The sequence below is a fragment of the Mesoplodon mirus genome, assembly GCF_964341445.2.
Source record: "Mesoplodon mirus genome assembly, chromosome: 7".
NCBI lineage: Eukaryota > Metazoa > Chordata > Mammalia > Artiodactyla > Ziphiidae > Mesoplodon > Mesoplodon mirus.
Window position 1 is genome coordinate 61,253,117 of NC_138983.1, and position 22,301 is coordinate 61,275,417.

Below are 22,301 nucleotides of genomic sequence, written 5' to 3' on the forward strand. Positions count from 1 at the left end.
CATGGGCTTCTCACTGTGGTGGCTCCTCTTGTTGCAGAGCATGGGCTCTAGGCATGTGGGCTTCAGTAGTTGTGGCACACGGGCTCAGTAGTTGTGGCTCGCGGGCTCTAGAGTGCAGGCTCAGTAGTTGTAGTGCACAGGCTTAGTTGCTCTGCAGCACGTGGGATCTTCCCGGACCAGGGATTGAACCCGTGTCCCCTGCATTGGCAGGCGGATTCTCAACCACTGTGCCACCAGGGAAGTCCCGATCTTTGACTTTTTAAATCAGGATGACAATATCTGTTTAAGACCCATTCACTTAAATGTACATAGAGAAGCAATGATTATTTTTCTCAGAATACTTTTCAGATATGTACTGTATTTCAAAATGCACAATATATAAGTAAACCATAGAAACTTTTTATCCAATAAAGCTCTTTGAAAAGAATGTTACTATTTGTTCGGTATTGGAAGATCAGCTCTGGTTATAAAGCAGTAAGGCACTGAGAGAACTAACGTGTTCTCTTTAGATTATTTCAAACAGAGGATATGAATTACAGAAGCAGGACTTCAAGTAGTTAAGAAGAAAAGAGTTTTGCCTTTCAGAAGTTTATAAAATGCCAGTATTCTAAACTTCATACACTGAACTCCTTAGGATAGTCTGATATAGTACACGCTATCTGTCACTTCTCTATCCATTTGGCAAAGACTACATAGAGACAAATGTTACAGAGGCTCAAAAATGGAGACTTCTGGAAAAATGACCAAAGCCAGAAATAAAGTTGTACTAATTAGAAAACAAATAATTAAATGGCCAAACCCGAATGTTGTGTGATGCTGAAAAGAGATAGATTTCTAAAGCATACCATCTGTTTTACAGTTTTTATTTTGCTGTACTGCAAATCTACTCAGTAGTTTTGCAATGATCTAGTTGCTAACTCATTTGCACAATTACTTTAGGCCAGAAATACTTATTGCACAGAATCATTTGAGAGTTCAACACATTCACAGAAGAGGGCAGATATAAACCATTTTTGAGTGAAGACAATTTCTTTAGTCCTTAAAGAAAAAAAAATGTTGTTCAAAAAAGTGATTAGAAATTGCCAAAAGAAAATCAGAATGCTATCACTATAAATTTATGGTATCTAAACCTATCTAGGCCTTCAGGGTCACCATCAACCCCTCTGTTGGCCATTCTAATGAAAACTCATTCTCATCTTGACCCCTCGGCAGCATTTACCTGGGAGCTGACTGCTCCTGCTTTCTCAAACACTTTTCTCACTTAACTTCCTTGGTACCACCCTCCTGACTTTCCTTCTTCCTCATCAGCTATTCCTTTTCAGCCTCCACTGCTAGCTTCTCCTCTTCTAAATGTTTTAGTGTTTAAGGCAGGGTGCTGAGGCCTCTTGTCCTTTCTATCTGTATTTTCTTCCTAACTTATCTCTTCAGTCCAATGGCTTTACATGGCATCTATATACTCAGGATTCACAGATTTATATCTCCAGCTCATTCTTCTCGAGTTCCAGGCTCATACATTCAATGATCTATTTGAAATCTCCACTTGAATGCTACATAGGCATCTCAAATTTAGCATGTCTCATATGGAACTCTTGACTCACCACTCTTCCCCCAGAAAAAAAAAATCTATTTCTCCTACAGTCTTCCACATCTCAGTAAATGGCACTACCATCCAGCCAGTTGTTAAAGCAAAATCTAAAAATCATCCTGATTCCTCCCTTATCCTTATCCCTTATCTGATCCATCACCAAGCCCTATTAAATATACCTTAAAAATGTATTCCATTTATTTCTCTTCAACTCTGTTGCTACCACCCTGTCCAAGCCACCATCATCTCTCAACATTACTACTGCATTATAAGCATATCATGTATCTGCAGTACCTAACACAGTGTCTAGCAAGTCATAGATGTAAAATAACTTTCTGTATAGATAAATATTACTTAGCAATATTCCTATGTCTCTAAGACAATCTCCAATTTCCATTCTCAGACATTTTCTGACATACCTACAGACATTCATTTACTGAATCATCTACTCATTCAGCAATTATTTATTATTGTATTAATTGGTATTAGGTTTAACTGCATATTTCACAGTATCTCAAAGATGACAGACGTTTGTCTCCTGCTCATATAAAAATGTCTGGAGGTAGGCAGTCAAGGGCTGGCATAGCAGCTCTATATGCTAAGAGCCCTGGTTCCTTGCATCTTGTTGCTCTGCTATCCCGTTTATAAATTCCACTTTATGATCTAATATGGTTACTTAAACTCCACCCATCACAGCTGCATTTCAGTCACTAGGGAAGAAGATGGATGCGAGGAAGGCCATACCCCCTTCATTTAAGGACACTTCCCAGAAATTGCTCCTACCTCCACTTAGATCTCATTGACCAGCACCATAACTAGCAACGATGGGGAAGAACTAGCAAAGAAGACAAGATAGCAATGTTACCAGCTAAAAGTCAGGATGCTCATTTCCACAGAAGAAAGAGAAAATAAATACTGAGAGGTAGTAGCATCCTCTTCCAAAGTTCCTGTTGTGACCAGGTAATGTTCTGGGTACAGGGATACAAAGATCAGTATGACATAGGGTCACTGCTCAAGGCATTAGTCTAAGGGGGGAAAGCAATATGTAAATGAATAATTACTCAAGATTTCAAGCCAGGCAACAGACACTGTTAGAAGACCTTGGCTTTTCTGAATCCCTGAAGATTCCTTGCATCCAAAGAGTTGAAATAGAAGTAGATGGTTCTAGTGCTTTACATCACTAAACTATACAGACTGCTTCAATATTCCACAGCTTTAATAATGGACATTTCTCAGCTCTATTTTACTGGATTTTATACAAAAGAAAAGTTCATTTAAACTTCTATAAACATATATAAACAACTGTGGTAGTAATTTTAACAGTTTGAAAATACCCATTTCAGAAATGTGGCAACACTCAATAATTTTTTTAACTTGTCAGAAGATGAAACTAAATGACTGTTTTAAGAAGACTATATATAAACTACAAGGCCAGATGAGAAGAAATAAGCAATGACAGCATGCTAAAAAGAAAAAAAAGAAGTAATACTGTAACTTACTGTTAACCACTGGTTATCTAGTAGTTCCTTAGCTGTGATTCTATGAGCAGGATCTACTTTCATAAGTTGTTTCAAAACACGTTTAGCTGCAAATAAGGGAAAAATCCTGAAAGTCTTATGTATCTCAACTATAATTAGTACCACACATTTTCCAGTTTATTTAGGATTAGGTCTGTATGATATGAAGGAAGCTTGTCAATTATAAAATAAATATCATCAGTACAGATGGCTAATATTAAATAAAGTTTAAGGCCTAAAGTGAGGTTTTATTGCCTGGATTACCTGGTTTATGGTCTATAGTAAAAATTAGCTAGATGATCAGCAAATTTCCTCTTCAATTTTTATTATGCATTTTCTGTTTTTGCTGAAAGTTTCAACTATAACAAGCACAGTGAAGATATCACTATTACCACAAGTAAATAGTGTATTTCTACAAGTAAATTTAATGACTAACCAGAGATCTAAAGTATCTGAATTACTGGCTGCCTTTCTTATATTATGTATACTTGTTTTAGTAAATAATAACAAATCTATACTTACCAGAATCACTTATGGAATCCCAGACTGAATCTTTAAAATGTAGTTCTCCCTTTCTTATTAACTCAAAAAGCTTCTCTTCTGAGCTAGCCATAAAGGGTGCTTCTCCACATAATCTACAACAAAGACAGCCATTTTGTTAAGATTTTTTAAAAATAATCAGAATGAGGCTATTAAAAATTAAGTTTCCACAGGACTTGGAAGTAGTGGTGCTTCATATTTAAGTAAAGGAGAGAAAGAGGTGGGAACTTCTCTGGATGTAGAAATGGAAGCGAAGGGCTTTTGCAAGATCTGTGCTAGGCTCTTGTATACACTGGAACTTCCACATTTGCAAATGACCCAAAGCTCTTCCAGGTGGGGAAACACTAAAGGGTTAAAATACAGAAAGGTGTGTGAGTTTAAGTGCACAGTAATAGTGGTGGATAATAGAGGAGAAACACTTCAATGTGAGCAAAGGTAAGGTAACACCTTAAGGTACATAATTCACATTGGACTTACAGAAAGATATACAGAGTTATCAGAGTCTAAAGAGAGATATCAGACTCTAATGACCATGTAAGAGTTTTATTCGTGGTAAAATGCTACACGAATGTTAGTGATAGTAAGAATAACCCTGGGGTCTACAGGTTCTGAGTGAAAACCAAAAATCCATTAAAATGGCCACAACTCTTCAAAAATGATACATAAAATGAAGAAAATCTGAATGAGGAAAATCAGTCTGGAGGGTGAAAGCTGAGTATATGTAATGACTAACATCAGTAAAGCCATGTGTATACAGTAAACATGGGCTTATTTGTAAATCCTGTAGTACAGGGACTATGAGTCTTTAGAATCTTTTATTTTTTATTATTATTTTTTTTTTCTTTTTGCGGTATGCGGGCCTCTCACTGTTGTGGCCTCTCCCGTTGCGGAGCACAGGCTCCGGATGCGCAGGCCCAGCGGCCATGGCTCACGGGCCCAGCCGCTCCGCGGCATATGGGATCCTCCCAGACCGGGGCACGAACCCGTATCCCCTGCATCGGCAGGCAGACTCTCAACCACTGCGCCACCAGGGAGGCCCTTTAGAATCTTGTAAAGGAAGTACTGTGCTATACTTTACAAAGAGCATGGCAAGCCTATGCTTCAATAGGTGATCTAGTCCAAAACTACAAGAACATGCTTAAAAGTTGCAAACGTTAGCCATCATCTTTATCATCAACCCCAACATCTGAGGGCAACCCTGTAGACAACAACCAGATTTTCCCAATGACGACCAGAGAGAAGTTGGACCTGGACTCATCACAGAGGCAACTCTAACTCTGTATGTCTATTCTTCAACTCTCAGGATTATACTTTTCCACTTTATTATGGAAACAATAAAATGGCAGAATTCCATTACACTTCCCAAATGCTGGTCTATTATGCACATAAGTATAATGTATAATGATCTCCAGGTCTCTTAACAGATTTTTACTGATTTTTGTTTTTAGTCATATTTTTCTTAAAGTTCTTTAAAAACCTTTCCCATGAATATTTTTTGAATAAGTCTATATTTGGTAAATATCTTACATGACAATGATTTTCTAGGGGGGGAGGGGGAGAGCTGTTTTCATCCTAGTAATTTATCAAACTAGGCTGGACAACACAGCTTTTCATTTACCAATAGGTTCTTGTTAAGTGATAAATATTTATTAAATTGTTCTGCAAACTCTCATTTGAATACTTTTTATTTATCCAGCTCATTCTGACCCTCCTCTCTCTGATCTTACTTGCCTTACTACTGTTTAGTTTTAAAATGCAATAAAAAAAAAAGCCAAAAAAATGGTCTCATGGACAATTACAATCTATTATAGCAAGTACAGGCCAGCAAAAGCCCGGCTCATTGAGTCTGTTAACAACCAGTGATATGCACATTCACCAATTTCTTAGCTGCTCCCGCACTGCCTGACTAGCATGCAACTATATAGCTCAAGGGCTACACTTTAAAAATTCCACTTTTTTCTGTCCTTTACAATTTTACTCACACAAAATGTATCTAATGGTTGGTCAATCAGCAGCATATGAAATTTTATGACAGCAATTTTCTGCACATCCAGAAAAGGGAATCCAAGACATGAAAAATGCCTGTTAAAGCCTTCCGATTATTTTGCTTCATAGGAATCAAAACAGCAAAAGATAGCACCCATAAAGAGTATTTGTGTTAATTTCACCTTGAGAAAGTATGTTATCGTTGTCCAATTAAGTAGCAATGAAACAGGGGTAACTGATAAACAAGAAAATTACCCCCCTGGAGAAGATAATATGTTTGCGCCCTTGTTGAAGGAAATTATCTATAAGACCACTGGGCTCAGGCAGATTAACGAATAGGCACTGATTAGCTAAGTAAGAGTCTACTGTAAAGAAAAAAATATGTCATTATTATGATACACAGTCACGCTCAGAAGCAGAAAAATTACATCTTTAAGTAGGAGAAAAAAATTTAAGGTATGTAATATAATACACTATCACTTCCCTTAACATCAAATTCAAACTAAGAAGGCAGCAAATACCACATGAATGGTGTAATAATAGTTCACATGTATTATGTTTGACTTGTGTTGTCCAGAAAGTCGTGAGAGTATAAAACACTAATTTTAAATAGTTGTATTTTTAATTTAAAACTAAGGCTCAGAATTTTAATATGATTCTAATCAGCACAGAACAATGATCAAAAACTTTGTGAATACATTTATACTTTATGCAATCTAAGCAGTGATATGTCAGCTATCTGAGTTACAACTACGATCACAACATCCAATTTCTACTGCCCGTGTATTCCATTTCACAGGACTGTGAAAATGTAACTACTGTGATGTCAATATTTAGAAAAGATCTGGAAGAGGTAGTGCACAGTGAAATCTTCAATATGACCATAAAACTAATGTTGCATCAACATAAAAATGTTCATATTCACCAACAGGCAGAACAGTGACCACTAACTTTTCAGAACATCTCTTAGACAATTCACTTTAATTCAATTTAACAAACATATATTGAGCACTGACTACATGTCTACTATTGTACCAGATACCAGGGATGCAAAGATGAATCATATCTCTGTCTTTCATGGAATTTAGAACAAGAAAAACAGGTACAATACACATAATACAATAATTATATTCCATTATAGTCTAGCTTTTAAAAGTGCAATGAGAACACAGAAAAGTGAACAATTTATTCTATCATATTTACACATGTGCAAACTTTCCTGATTAAATACGCTTATTATTTTGTTTTTCTTTCAACATTACTGTTTTACATGCATCTTTGTCTACTGCCTTAAATTCCAAAAAGTATACACATAATGAACGTAGTAACTCTGCTGGGGTAGAGTAGAACTTAGGGAAATAGAAGGCTTTACTGTGTGAGCTGGACACACCCAGGAAAGAGGTTAGTAGAGAAGAAAACAGAACATCTAGGCAGAATGAACTGCATGAGCAAAGACCCAGAAGCATGCAATACAAGGTGCCTGAGTCATAAGGAGTAGCCTAGAGTGGCCACCGGCACAGGGTAAGTGAGTGGGAACACATATGCAGACCAAGATTAGAAAGGCACTCTGGAGCCAGGCAGTGGAAGCTTTGTGTTAGGCCATGCGGGGATGCTCTGAGATTTTTCTACAGCAAGGGAGAATTATCAGAGGTTGTTAATCAGGAAAGTAGTAAAATCAGATTTGTGATTTAGAAAGACAACTCTGACAACTGTGTGAAGGATGAACCCGAGGCAGGAAAACCGACAGAAAGACACTGTGATCTTCTAGAAAGGGATCGTAAGGAGAAATGATACAAGTGAAGAGAAATGAAATAATAGGTGAGGACACTTCAAAGGAAAAATACAGGCCATGGGGTTTGACTGAATCTTGAGAGTGAGATAGAAGAGAGAGCAAGAAAGGCCAACATTTTCAGTAGCATGAAGAGAAGTAGAAACAACAGAATACTCCCTGGACCCTGGGCTGAACCTTTATCTGGTTACTGCCCGCTCCTCACACGTGCCCTGTCCATCAGGTGGCTCTAGTGCCAGGTCCCAGGACCTCCCTCTACCTGACGCTCTATAAGTGAATCTCTTGAGAAAATACAAAGAATCTTTTGTTTTGTAGCAAAGGATCAGGGAGGTGCTGAGGCAAGTTTTTCATGTTGCTCAGATCATACAGTGCATTGTAGCATTTATAGATCAACGAAAAGCAAAGCTGAAAGTTATAAATTGATCGTATTAAAAAAATACCCAATGGATGTACCTGACAACTAATAAGACACCTTTTAGAATGACTTCCCAACTGTTTCTTTAGTCACTTTCTTAAAATTATATTGTTTAGTTTTAATTTAAAGTCTATGTAATTCTACTGTTAGGGATCATCCATTCATTTTAAGTTGTACATTTAGCAGGGTACTTACAAAATGTACATTATGACACCTATGCTCCAAATGTCACACTGCTGGCTATAGTCGTGGGCATTGATAACTTCAGGGGCTGCCAAACAAGCAGAAATAAAATAATATTAATAATACAATAAATGACTTTTAAATGCTTAAACACAAAGCATGAAAAATGTGCTGATGTGCTGTAGTTTATTCCCCCACAGGGAAAAAGAGAACCAACAGCAGATGTTAAGTGAATAATGTACAGGCCTTAACAATTGATGTCGCTGTATCCTCACCCCTGTTATTTAGCTTCTAATGGAACAATGGCACACACTGTATAGCTAAATGCACAACTCTTCATCTCTTTCAAATTGTTAAGAAATGATTTTGCAAAGATTGTGTAGTTATAGTAGAAGACAACAATAACTCAGTTCTTTGCCAAAAATAGAATTGAAAACATACCTTAAGTAGATACAATTTAAAACAAGCCCAATGTGTAGAAATCTGGATTTACAGAGAAACTAAGATAAACAGTTATTAATCACTTCAGTAAAATAACAGTAGTAATAATAACATCATAGCACTCCTATGACAGTATGATTATCTTCCACATTTTCTAAATGAGAAAACTAAGACAGAGAGCTCTTATAACATAACTTGATCAAAAAGCCAATTAGTCCCAGGATGATGACTAGGATGCAGGCACTCCTGACTCCCCAACTCTGGGCTACTTACTTACAATGTGTCCACAATAGGGTTCCTTTAAACTATCTTCTCAAAGTAGAACTTTTTTTTTTACTTTGAGGTAGCACATTTTTTAATGATTAGATTTTTTATAATGGCTGGCTTTCTAAAAAGTCACATATGATATTCCAGGAATATGTCTATTATAATTCTACAGCTAGGTAGCACCACACAGGTCCGACTGTAAGTTATACGTGGATCCACCCCTGCATCATTCAAGGGTCAACTGCGTGTACTTGAATAGAACTTTAAAATTTACAAAGTACTTTCGTATAGATGATGTTATTTGTATAAATTATGTTAAGAATCATGTGAGACGGGTATGTAGCCACGACTTACTCTGCCAGCGAAGAAATTAAGGTTCAGGTACACATATGAAGCGACTCACCTAAAGCAACACCATTACACAGCGCCTCCCATGTAAAAGGTGCTTTTAATTTAGAAAACAGTTTCAATCACCCCCCCCAACACACACACAGCTTTTATAACTACTAAAAGCAAATGAAATTTCATTTCCTCTGCCTATTGTTAAAGGAACTAAAGAGCAAGAACAAAGGAGTTAAAAGGTAAACAGAAGAAAGAGAACAGGGCTTCCCTGGTGGCGCAGTGGTTGAGGGTCCGCCTGCTGATGCAGGGGATGTGGGTTCGTGCCCCGGTCCGGGAGGATCCCACATGCCATGGAGCAGCTGGGCCCGTGAGCCATGGCTGCTGAGCCTGCGCGTCTGGAGCCTGTGCTCCGCAATGGGAGAGGCCACAGCAGTGAGAGGCCCACGTACCACAAAAAAAAAAAAAAAAGAGAACAGGCTCAACTGTAGATAATTAACAAACTGAATAATTCTTCTCCAAATCACTGAAAATTAACTAGTTAATATTTTCCTTTAAGCAATTACTTGTATTCTTTAACTCTACTTAAACTTTTAAAATATGGAATCATTAAAGCTGAAGTTGCCCTATGGCTGCACGTCTACGACAAGGGCAGATTCCGTGATCCAATTCCCTGACAGATCTCCATGTAGGTGCATCACATAGCAGGGGCCCAGAATTTGGAGCCCTCACTCCCTCTTTCGGAGTCACCTTAATTATCAGGGGCATTTCTACTTGCACTGTCATCGCAGCTCTCACAGGGAGGCAAAGGCCAGACTGGCTGGGCCAAGAAGCCATTTAGGAAGTCAGCAAAGCTCCACAAACCATCTGCCTTCTCTCGTGTTCTCTCACTTGTCTCACAGTGCAGACAACTAATAAGCAGGCATAAAACTCAGGGTGCTTGGATATATTGTCCCCATGTAACTACAGACCAGATGTCTTTTGCCAACAGGAGGATATGAACAGAATCTAAAGTAGCCTCTTCCCAAATAAGATAAAACAATTTAGAAGCTTTATGCATCAAGTAGACAAAAAAAACAATGAACTAGGTATACTGCTCAGCCATAAAAATGAATAAACTACTGATATAACAACACGGGTAAGTCTCAAAATCATTACATGGAACAGAAGAAGACAGACACAAAAGAATATATACTCATGATTCAATTTATATAAATTCTAGACAAGCAAAACTAAACTAAGGTAATGGAAATCATCAGTGGTTGCTGGGGTCTGGGTGAGGAATCGACTGAGAGGGACACAAAGGAAATTTCTGGGGTGATGGAAATGTTCTATATATTCATTGGGGTGGTAATTGTACAAGTATATGTATTTGTCAAAACTCATTAAACTTTACACTTAAAATCTGTGCATTTTATTATATGTAAACTATGTTTCAATAAAGTATATTTTAAAGAAATCTACTAAAAGTACAAAAAGAATCTATCAAAGCCCTACGCTGGTGAGTGACTTTAATAACTCTCTTAGAAATCAACAGAGGAAGGAAGCAAGATTAAATTAACAATACTGACTGGGTGGCCGAGATGGCAGAGCAGGAAGACCGTGAACTTCCACAGATACAGCAAAATTACCACCACTTACAGAGCAACTGTCTATAGGAATGACCTGAAAACCAGCAAAAAACAATTTCCACAACTAAAGACATAAGTAGGAACTACAAGAAGATGGATAGGAGGGGTGCAGACACAGTAGAGTTAGGACCTACGCTCTCAGATCGGTGAGCCACAAACAGGAGGAATGTCTCAGTCTTGAGGTCCTCCCCAGGGAGTGAGGGCTCTTGGTCCCACATCAGGCTCCCCAGCCCAGGGGGTCCTGCACCAGGAATACAAAGCCCCCAGAACGTCTCCCTCTGAAAACCAGCAGGGCTTATGTCTGGGAGAGCTGGAGCGCTACAGTAAACAAGAGACTCCACTCTTCAAGGGTGCATGCAAAATCTCACCCACTCTGAATCCCAGCTCAGAGGCAGTACTTTGAAAATGGGTCAGATCCACTTGCTGATCTTGAAAAACCTCCCAGAGAGGGAGGGAGAAACTAGGACTCCCCCTGGGGACTGGCAGCAGCCATTTTGGGGAGTTCATTGTAACACGTGAGATGCCTCTCCCTAGCTTATTAGCGCTGGGACCTGCCCCACCCACCAGCGGGCACACACCAGCCCCACACCCCCTGGTAGACAGCTGCCAAGACCTGGCCCACCCACCAGCAGACTTACACCAGCACTAAGCCCCCCATACCATTCAGACGCCATGTGGGAACCCAACCTTGCCCACCAGCAGGCCAGCAGCAGCCTCATGTAGTTAACCCTGCAGTAAGCCTACCCCACCTTCTAGCAGGCCCAGAGCCACTGGACGTGACACAGCCTCAAAGCCAACCAGGCTGGAGGCCAGTCCCACCTACCAGTGTGCTCACAGTAGTCAGCCCCACCACAGCAGAAGGGTGCATGCAGCCCACATAGGAGTTGCCCTGAGAACATATAGCTCCAGTGACCAGAGGGGAGCATGCTGCTGGGCCCCACAGGACATCTCCTATAGAAGGCCACTTCTCCAAGATCAGAAAATGCAACCAACATACCTAATACATAGAAATAGACACAGAGAATTGGGCAAAATGAAAAAAAAAAAAAACCTGCAAAAAGCACAAACACATGAAGTCTAAATAATATACTACTAAACAACCAGTGGGCCATTGAATAAGTCAAAGAGGAAATCAAAAATACCTAAAGAGAAATAAAAATGGAAATACAATGATCTAAAATCTGTGGGGGGCTTCCCTGGTGGCACAGTGGTTGAGAGTCCACCTGCCAATGCAGGGGACACAGGTTCATGCCTCGGTCTGGGAAGATCCCACATGCCACAGAGTGGCTAGGCCCCTGAGCCATGGCCACTGAGCCTGCGCATCCGGAGCCTGTGCTCCACAATGGGAGAGGCCACAACAGTGAGAGGCCCGCGTACTGCAAAAAAAAAAAAAAAAAAAAAAAAAAAATCTGTGGGACACAGCAAAAGTAGTTCTAAGAGGGAAGTTTACGGAGACACAAGCCTTACCTCAGGAAACAAGAAAATCCTCAAATAAACAATCTAGCCTTACCCCTAAAGGAACTAGAAAAAGAAGAACAAACAAAACCCAAAATTAGTAGAAGGAAGAAAAAGTAAAGATCAGATTGGAAATAAAAGAAAGAGACTAAAAAGATATAGAAAAGAACAACAAAACTAAGAGCTAGTTCTTTAAAAAGATAAAATTGATAAACCTTTAGCAAGACTCATCAAGAAAAAAGATAGAAGACACAAATAAAATCAGAATGAAAGAGAAGTTACAACCAACACCACAGAAATACGAAGTATCGTAAGAGATTACTATGAACAATTATATAACAATAAAATGGACAATTTAGAAGGAACAGATAAATTCCTTGAAATGTACAATCTCCCAAGACTGAATCAGGAAGAAATAGAAAATATGAAGAGTCCAATTACCAGTAATAAAATTGGATCAGTAATTTAAAAATTCCCAACAAACAAAAGTCCAAGACCAGATAGCTTCACAGGTAAATTCTATAAAACACTTAAGAAGAATTAACATCTATCCTTATTAAGCTATTCCAAAAAGCTGAAGAGGAAGGAGGATTTCCAAACTTATTCTACAAGGCCAGTGTCATTCTGCTATCAAAACCAGGTAAAGATACCACAAAAAAGAAAATTATAGGCCAATATCCCTGATGAACCAGATGTAAAAAATCCTCAACAAAATCTTAGCAAACCAAATTCAATAATACATTAAAAGAATCATATACCATGAGTAAGTGATATTTAATCCAGGAACTCAAGGATGGTTCAATATCTTCAAATCAATCAATGTGATACACCACATTAACAAACTGAAGGGTAAAAACCATATGATCATCCTAATAGATGCAGAAAAAGCTTTTGACAAAATTCAACATCCATTTATGACAAAAACTCTCCAGAAGGTGGGTATAGAGGGAACATACCTCAATATAATAAAGGCCATAATGACAAACCCACAGTGAACATCATATTCAATGGTAAAAAGCTGAAAGCATATCCTCTAAGAGCAGGAACAAGACAAGGATGTCCACTCTCACCACTTTTATTCAATATAGTATTGGAAGTCCTAGCCATGGCCATCAGATAAGAAAAAGAAATAAAAGGAATCCAAATTGGAAAGGAAGAACTAAAGCCATCACTGTTTGCAGATGACATGATACTGTATACAGAAAATCCTAAAAATGCCAACAAAGAACTATTAGAATAAATGAATTTAGTAAAGTTGCAGGATATAGAATATTTAGATATTTATTGCATTGCTATACACTAACAACAAATTATCAGAAAGAGAAATTAAGAAAACAATCCCACATATGGATCAATGGAACAGAATAGTGAGCCCAGAAATAAACCTACACACCTAAAGTCAATTAATCTTTGACAAAGGAGGCAAGAATGTACAATGGAAAGAAGACAGTCTCTTCAACAAGTGGTGTTGGGAAAGTTGGACAGCCACATGTAAATCAATGAAGTTAGAACACACCCTCACACCACACACAAAAATAAACTCAAAATGGCTTGAAGACTCAAATATAAGACATGTTACCATAAAACTCCTAGAAGAGAACATAGGCAAGACATTCTCTAACATAAATCATACCAAACTGTTCTTAAGTCAGTCTGCCAAGGCAATAGAAATAAAAGCAAAAATAAACAAGTGGGACCTAATCAAACTTACAAGCTTCTGTACAGCAAAGGAAACCATAAACAAAATGAAAAGATAACCTACAGACTGGGAGAAAATATTTGCAAATGATGCGACCAACAAGGGCTTAATTTCCAAAATATACAAACAGCTTATACAACACAACAACAAAAAAACAAACAACCCAATCAAAAAATGGACAGAAGACCTAAATAGACATTTCTCCAAAGAAGAGAGACAGACGGCCAACAGGCATATGAAAAGATGCTCAACATCGTTGATTATTAGAGAAATGCAAATCAAAACTACAATGAGGTACCACCTCACACAGGTCAGAATGACCATCATTAAAAAGTCTACAAATAACAAATGCTGGAGAGGGTGTGGAGAAAAAGGAACCCTCCTACATTGTTAATGGGAATGTAAATTGGTGTAGCCAGTATGGAAAACAGTATGTAGGTTTCTCAAAAAACTAAAAATAGAGCTACCATATGATCCAGCAATCCTACTGCCAGGCATATATCTGGACAAAACTCTAATTCAAAAGGCTATATGCACCCCTACGTTCATACTAGCACTATTCACAATAGCAAAGACATGGAAACAACCTAAATGCCCATTGACAGATGAATGCATAAAGAAGATGTCATACATATATACAATGAAGTACTATCAGCAGTAAAAAAAGAATGAAATAATGCCATTTGCCGCAATATGGATGGACTTAGAGACTATCATACTAAGTGAAGTAAGTCAGAAAGAGAAAGACAAAAACCATATGATATCACCTATATATGGAATCTAAAATATGACACAAATGAACCTATCTACAAAACAGAAACAGACTCACAGACATAGAGAAGAGACTTGTGGTTTCCAAGAGGGAAGGGGAGTAGGGGAGGGGTGGATTGGGAGTTTGGGGTTAGTAGATGCAAACTATTATATATAGAATGAATAAACAACAAGGTCCTACTGCATAGCATAGGGAACTATATTCAATATCCCATGATAAACTATAAAGGAAACAATATAAAAAAGAATGTATACATATGTATAACTGAATCACTTTGCTGTACAGCAGAAATTAACACAACATTGTAAATCAACTATACATCAATTTAAAAAAAAGACAACAATCCCATTTACAATTGCATCAAAAAGAATAAAATACCTAGGAACAAATCTAACTAAGGAGGTAAAAGACCTGTGCTCAGAAAACTACAGGACAATGATGAAAGAAATTGAAGATGACACAAATGGAAAGATATGCCATGCTCATGGACTGGAAGAATTAGTATTATTTAAATGAACATACTGCCCAAGGCAATCTAGAGATTCAGTGCAATCCTCACCAAAATAACAATGGTATTTTTCACAGACTAGAACAAATAATTCTAAAATTTGTATGGAAACACAAAAGACCCTCTTGAATAGCCAAAATAATATTGAGAAAGAACAGAGCTGGAGATATCATGTTGCTTGATTTCAAACTATAATACAAAGTGACAGTAATCAAAACAGTATGGTACTGGCACAAAAACAGACACATAGATCAATGGAGCACAATAGAGAGCCAGAAATGAACCCACACTTATATGGTCAATTAATCTATGACAAAGGAGGCGAGAATATACAATGGAGAAATGACAGCCTCTTCAATAAATGATGCTGGGAAAACTGGACAGCTACATGCAAAAGACTCAAAATGGACTAGTTGCTCATACCATATACAATTTAAATAATCTCAAAATTGATAAAAGACTTAAATGTAAGACCTGAAACCATAAACCCACTAGAGGAAAACATAGGCAGTATGCTCTTTGACACAGGTCTTAGCAATATTTTTTGGATGTGTCTCCTCAGGCAAGGGAAACAAAAGCAAAAATAAGCAAATGGGACTACAACAAATTAAAAAGCTTTTGCACAGAGAAGGAAACTATCAACAAAATGAAAAGGCCACCTGCTAAATGGGAAAAGATATTTGCAAATGATACATCTGATAATGGTTAATAACCAAAATATACCAAGAATCATACAACTCAACATCAAAAAACCAAACAACCCAATTTAAAAATGGGCAGAGGACCTGAATAGACATTTTCCAAAGAAGACATACAGAGGGCCAACAGGCACGTGAAAAGGTGCTCAACATCTCTAACCATCAGGGAAATGCAAATTAAAGCTACAATGAGATACCACCTCCCACCTGTCAGAATGGCTACCAACAAAAAGACAATAAGTAGCAGATGTTGGTGAGGATGTGGAGAAAAGCGAACCCTCATGCACTGGTTGGTAGGAATGGAAATTGGTGCAGCCACTCTGGAAGATAGTATGAAGATTCTTCAAACAGTTAAAAATAAAACTGCCATACGATCCAGCAATTCCACTTTTGGGTATTTTTCTGGAAAAAAACCCCAAAAAACAAGAATTTGAAAAGATGTCTGCACCCCTATGTTCAATACAGCATTATTTACAATAGCCAAGATATGGAAGCAACCTAAGTGCCCATTGATAGACGAATGGATAAAGAAGATGTGGTTTACATATACAATAGAATACTACTCAGCCATAAAAAATTCAATCTTGCCATTTGCAACAACATGGATGGTTCTTGAGGTTATTATGCCAAGTGAAATAAGCTAGAAAGAGAAAGACAAATACTGTATGATCTTACTTATATGTGGAATCTAAAAAACAAAACAAACAAACAATATAATACAAAATGGACACAGGTTCATAGATACAGAGAATAAATGGGTGGTTGCCAGGGGGGTGGGGGTGGGGTTAAATTTTCTAGGTGGTTGGGATGTGTTTGATGCTCATGTGAATGTGTGTTAATTTATCTAGCCTTTTGGTTTTTCTGTCTGGCTTTCTTCATTATACTAGGTAATTGTGACTTAAAGGTTTCCAACTTTTAGGAGTTTTCTCTGTGATTGAACACAGTATTCATTTTTGCAAATGTTACACTGGATATTTTGAAATTTTCTGAAAAACATAAATTATCAAAATGACTCAAGAAGATGTGAAAAACTTGAATAACCTAATATAAATTAATAATAGAAACTTTATCCCCCAAAGGGTATCAGGACCAAAAAATTTTAAGGGGAAATTTCATCAAATAATTAATGAACAGGTAATTTCTATTGCTTAAGTGGTTCATGAGCATACAAAAAGTGAAAATATTTTATTTTTAAAATGAGGATATTATAACCCTAACATCAAAAAAGACAAGGGCAGCTGAAAGAAAGAAAGCTACACTCAAAGTTCCTAAATAAAGTGGTGACAAATTGAATATGGCAGTACATTAAACCAAGTGGGGTTTAATCCAAAAGTACAAGGATGGTTCAACATTTTAAAAATCTATTAATGTAATTATTTCATTAATAAATTTAAAGAGAAAAATATATGATCATCTCAATAGGTACAGATTTGAATAGACATTTCATCAGAGAAGATATATGAATGACTAATAAGTACATGAAAAGATACTCAACATCATTGGTCATTAAGGTAATGCAAATTAAAAAGCACAACGAGATACTACTTTATAACCACTAGAATGGCTATAATTAAAAAGATAGATAATATAAAGAGTTAGCAAGGATATGAAGAAACTGGAACTCTCATACATTGCTAGTACAAAGGTAAAATATTAGAGCCACTTTGGAAAATTGCTTGGCAGTTTCTTACAAAGTATAAACATAAATAATATATGACCCAGCAATTTCACTCCTTGGTAGCTACCCAAGGAAAATGAAACCACATGTCCACATAAAAACTTGTACACGAGGGACTTCCCTGGTGGCACAGTGGTTAAGAATCTGCCTGCCAGTGCAGGGGTCACGGGTTCGAGCCCTGGTCTGGGAAAATCCCACATGCCATGGAGCAACTAAGCCCATGCGCCACAACTACTGAGCCTGTTCTCTAGAGCCTGCGAGCCACAACTACTGAGTCCGCGAGCCACAACTACTGAAGCCCGCACGCCTAGAGCCCATGCTCTGCAACAAGAGAAGACAACGCAATGAGAAGCCTGCTCACTGCAACGAAAAGAAGCCCCCCCCTTGCTGCAACTAGAGAAAGCCTATGCACAGCAACGAAGACCCAACATAGCCAAAAATAAATAAAATAAAATAAATAAAAAATTTAAAAATCTTAAAAAAAATACTTGTACACGAATGTCCATAGCAGGATTATTCATAATAGCTCCAAGCTGGAAACAATCGACATGCCCATCAGCTAATAAATATATAAACAACATACAACGGACAACTGTTCAGCAATATAAAGAAACAGACTGCAACAGGGATGTACCTCAAAAACATCATGCTATGTGAAAGAAGCTAGGTGTATAAGCCTACATATTGCATGATCCCATTTATATGAAATGTCCAGAAACAGCGAATCTAGACAGATAAGGATTAGTGGTTACCTGGGGTTGGGATGGGAATGAGATTGAGAGCAAACAGGCATGAGGCAACTTTTGGGGGTAGAACTGTTCTAAAACTGGATTGTGGATGTTGCACAACTCTGTGAATGTATGAAAAAATCACTGAATGGTACGTTTTTATGGTATTTAAATTATACTTCAGGTTTTTCTATGAAAAACCACTGGATGGCAATGAAATTGGATAAAAAATGGAAAGAAGCAAAACATACTCATGATTTTAGCATGAATTAATAAAACAATAATTAAGTTTGGGTGTAAGAGACCTAAACCTAAGAGACATAAAGAGCTATAAGAAGAGCCCAGAGAAATAATGAAAAGTATAATCTTTGAAGATAAGAACTATGAGAAATCTGCTAAAACAACTAAAATTATTTGACCTAAGAAAAGGTAGCTTGATCAGGGCCATTAAGTCATGACGTGAAATTGAACTGCTCAAGTTTTAATCCATACTAGTTGTTCTACTTTTTCATATAGAAAAAATATCATTTTAAGTCTACTAACTTACCCATATAGATAGGTGTCCCACATGTGGTCTGCAGCATGGCTTCACTCCTTCCTTGCTTCTTCACCGCTAAACCAAAATCAGTCACCTACAAGAAGAAACTCATACGGAGTTACCTGTGTTCCAGTCCCAGAATTCACTCATTCTGCAAATAGGACTTTCACTGCATTGTATTGCATTTAATTCAGGGATTCTTGAGGACGGAGGGGCTTTACCTGTATTACTAATAAGGACCTTGCTTCCCCTCCCCACCCACCCCTCCTTTTGAAGAAGAAACTTGGTAAAGAGAAGCTTGGTTTGTCAAATCTTGAGAAAACACCCATGATGTTGATTGTTCATTCCTTCTAATTAAATTCACCAGTTCAACATAGGAAGTTGTTCTTGCAAGAAAGCATTTAACTTTTTTTCAAATAAAAAAGTTATTTTTATAAAGTTCTTTCACTGTAAAATACATTCTGGCCTTAGTAAATTTATCATCTATTTTTCTGATGCTCAAGCTATGTTCCAGTTTAAAGCGCTGTTATAAATGCAAATCATTATCCTTGTCAGCACTCAAGGAAACTCCCCCCTTTAATAATTATTTATAAAACATTATCTCTAGTAAATGCTATCTTTTCTTTACTATTATTTCCTTTGTGTTTCTAGAATATATTAATTTAAAAAATTATTACACTATTAAAAACTACGAGAAGCAAATTAAGAGGAAAAAAAACCACAATATAGCTACAAATACATAGGAGGCCTACTGCTGCAACTGCAGGCTTTCTGCTCAGTTCTAAATCTTGGTCATTAAACATTTGGTTATTAAATATTCAGTACGTGCCCTTGGTCTTGTCTCCCAAGTTGGAACAGCCTTGGGCTGAAAGCAGAAAAACAGGCATATTTATTTATTTATTTATTTATTTATTGCGGTACGTGGGCCTCTCACTGTTGTGGCCTCTCCCGCTGCGGAGCACAGGCTCCGGATGCGCAGGCTCAGCGGCCATGGCTCACGGGCCCAGATGCTCCACGGCATGTGGGATCCTCCCAGACTGGGGCACGAACTCGCATCCCCTGCATCGGCAGGCGGACTCTCAACCACTGCACCACCAGGGAAGCCCCAGGCACATTTATTGATCACACAACCAAAGATAGGCTTTTGGTCTACAGACACTGAATGGAAAGTTTCCAGTACCGCATGGAGTAAGAAAATATTCCTATCAACAATGTGATATCACTATTTTTCTAAAGAGATTAATAAATTTCTCCAGGAGTGTTCACAATGATCCTACTTGGAGCATTATGATACATATCTTCCTCCACAGAAAATTTATACAGATATCAAATATATAAAAGCTTTCATGAGCCAATTCAGTTCTTTGGAGAGCATTTGTTCCTTTATGCACCAAATATTAATTGAGCACATACTATGCTTCAGGCACTACTCCAGGTACCAACAGTGAATGAGACACACAGAATTCCTGCTCTCGTAAAGTTTACAGTGGAAATATTTAAGAACATTTACTTTACTTGGGTAAAACAACAATGCTGTTAAACTTATTTAAATGCAACAGAGCAAGTTATTCACAGACAACATTTTATTCCTAAATTAACACATTCATATATTTTGAAAGCAGCCACTTTTAAAGTGCTAAGTGATAAATAATGTATCCTATCATTTATTTGACATTAAGGAACACTTAATTTGAATAAAGTCTTCAAAAATAAATACTTGGCACATTAATTTTTCTTAGGACATAAATATTAATACCCAAATTATTAAATTTGGGTATTTTTAAATGAGAAATACAGACTTTATTTTTAAATGAGAAATACAGACTTTAGCATTAATTTAGTATCAAAGGCACAGCCAAGGTGCACTTTTTCTCTAGATCTGTAACACATTTACATCAAATTACTAGGCATAATTTTGAAATTAATTAGAATTCAGAGCATCTGTTTGTTTGCTATTAACTAATGATTTAGAACTATCCAAATGAATATGTACTTTAGAAAAATTCAATAGCACCACTTAACTTGTAAAATTATTCTTGTCAGTCACAACCTCTTTTGTGAAATTTTAATTTTTTTAGCACAAGCACTTAGTTTTGGCTGTTTAAAAGCTTTCAAAATGTATCTAAAAAGAGGATGCACTTTGCCACTTTGCTATCAAACTGTTTATAGGCAAATACTTACCACCATTTCTAATATCTTACCTTTATGTTTAAGTTCATTTCATCATTAGCATCAATAAAGCTGCTTTTAACCATTATGTTTTCCAGTTTTAGATCTCTATGTACTATATCTACCAAGAAAATAAACAACAAATCAAATGAAATGGATAATGAAAAAATAATTAGAGAGGACACAAATAGAACAAATAAATATACTTGACCAGTTAACATCCACTGTTGAAAAATTTGACGAGGGCCAGGTGTAATCCTGCCCTCTTCTATTCCCTGATATTCAAATGCCTTTTCTCCATGTTTCTAACCTTAAGGAGCCATTTTCTTTGGCTCCCTCACCTCTCCCCAATCCCCTGCTGCTCCACTGGCCGCTCTTCATGACGAGTGGCCTGGTAAGTGTGGAAAAGGATCCTGTCCAAGGTTAGGTATTCCCTGGAGGAGGGAGACACATGTACTTACAAGCCTGGGAAGGTTTCCCATGTCCTTCGCTCTTTACAAATAGAGGATTACTTCTTTACTTCTATGCATGTGTTATTGCCAGTATAAACATTTAACATACTGCAACCTGGCAACATGTATACAAACTACACTTATTTCAGTATATTTTTCTACAACATCAGTACCACTTTCCTACTCTATACCTCAAAATTAAAAACAAAAACCCCTGAGACACAAAATCTCCAGTTGAACATGTCAGAGCTCAGGTAGGACTTTTATGTACAAGCAAATACTCTCATGTACCAAATATTTCCTTTACAAATAACTGATTCAGTTCATATCCATAGCAATCATTTCCCTAAACTTAAAAAGTTATAGGCATAATTTCTGGAAAAATGAAGCTGAATGAGCCCTGGACTGGCAATTATACCTAAGTATTTACAGTTCCCTTACACAGTTCCAGCCTGTGTTGGAATTTTTATTGTTTCTATTGTTCTCCTTATCTCTTCTTACATAAATACCACAAAATTTTAATTTTAATTTATCTTTGTTTTAGTAGTTGGCAGGGCAAGTCTCTCTGCTGCCTCCGCTGTTCTTCTTTTTCATTGTTTTCTTTACTATTCTCACCCATTTCAAAATAACTTTATCAACTTCCATGAAAAATCCTGTTAAGATTTAGTTTGAAATTATACTGAATTTACAGCTTAATGTGGAAGAATCGACATTAGCAAATTATTAAGCCTTTGGTTTCCTGCCCTTGCAAAACTTGTTGTCCTCTGCCTGGAAAGCCCTCCCCTTTTCATCTGAGTTTGTATTCCTCATCTCAAGTTTTGCTTCCTCTGTGAATTCTTCCCTGACTTTCAAATTAAATGAGGCACTTAATATACCTATGCTCCTTGCACTTTATATGGCTTTCAGAAATT

At 37.3% G+C, this 22,301-nt stretch overlaps 1 protein-coding gene across 4 annotated transcripts in view; it reads right to left on the reverse strand.

Moving 5' to 3' along the window:
• The window catches only part of STK33 (serine/threonine kinase 33), a 167,485-nt gene that overhangs the window by 34,205 nt on the left and 110,979 nt on the right, over positions 1 to 22,301 (reverse strand). For all 4 annotated transcript variants that reach the window (XM_082628205.1, XM_082628204.1, XM_082628203.1 and 1 more), the window contains 5 exons: positions 20,971 to 21,059; positions 18,779 to 18,863; positions 8,028 to 8,103; positions 3,625 to 3,737; positions 3,085 to 3,170 (listed from right to left, as the gene is read on the reverse strand). In XM_082628205.1, coding sequence (XP_082484331.1) covers positions 3,085 to 3,170; positions 3,625 to 3,737; positions 8,028 to 8,103; positions 18,779 to 18,863; positions 20,971 to 21,059 — 449 coding nt within the window. The remainder of the gene's footprint in view (positions 1 to 3,084; positions 3,171 to 3,624; positions 3,738 to 8,027; positions 8,104 to 18,778; positions 18,864 to 20,970; positions 21,060 to 22,301) is intronic.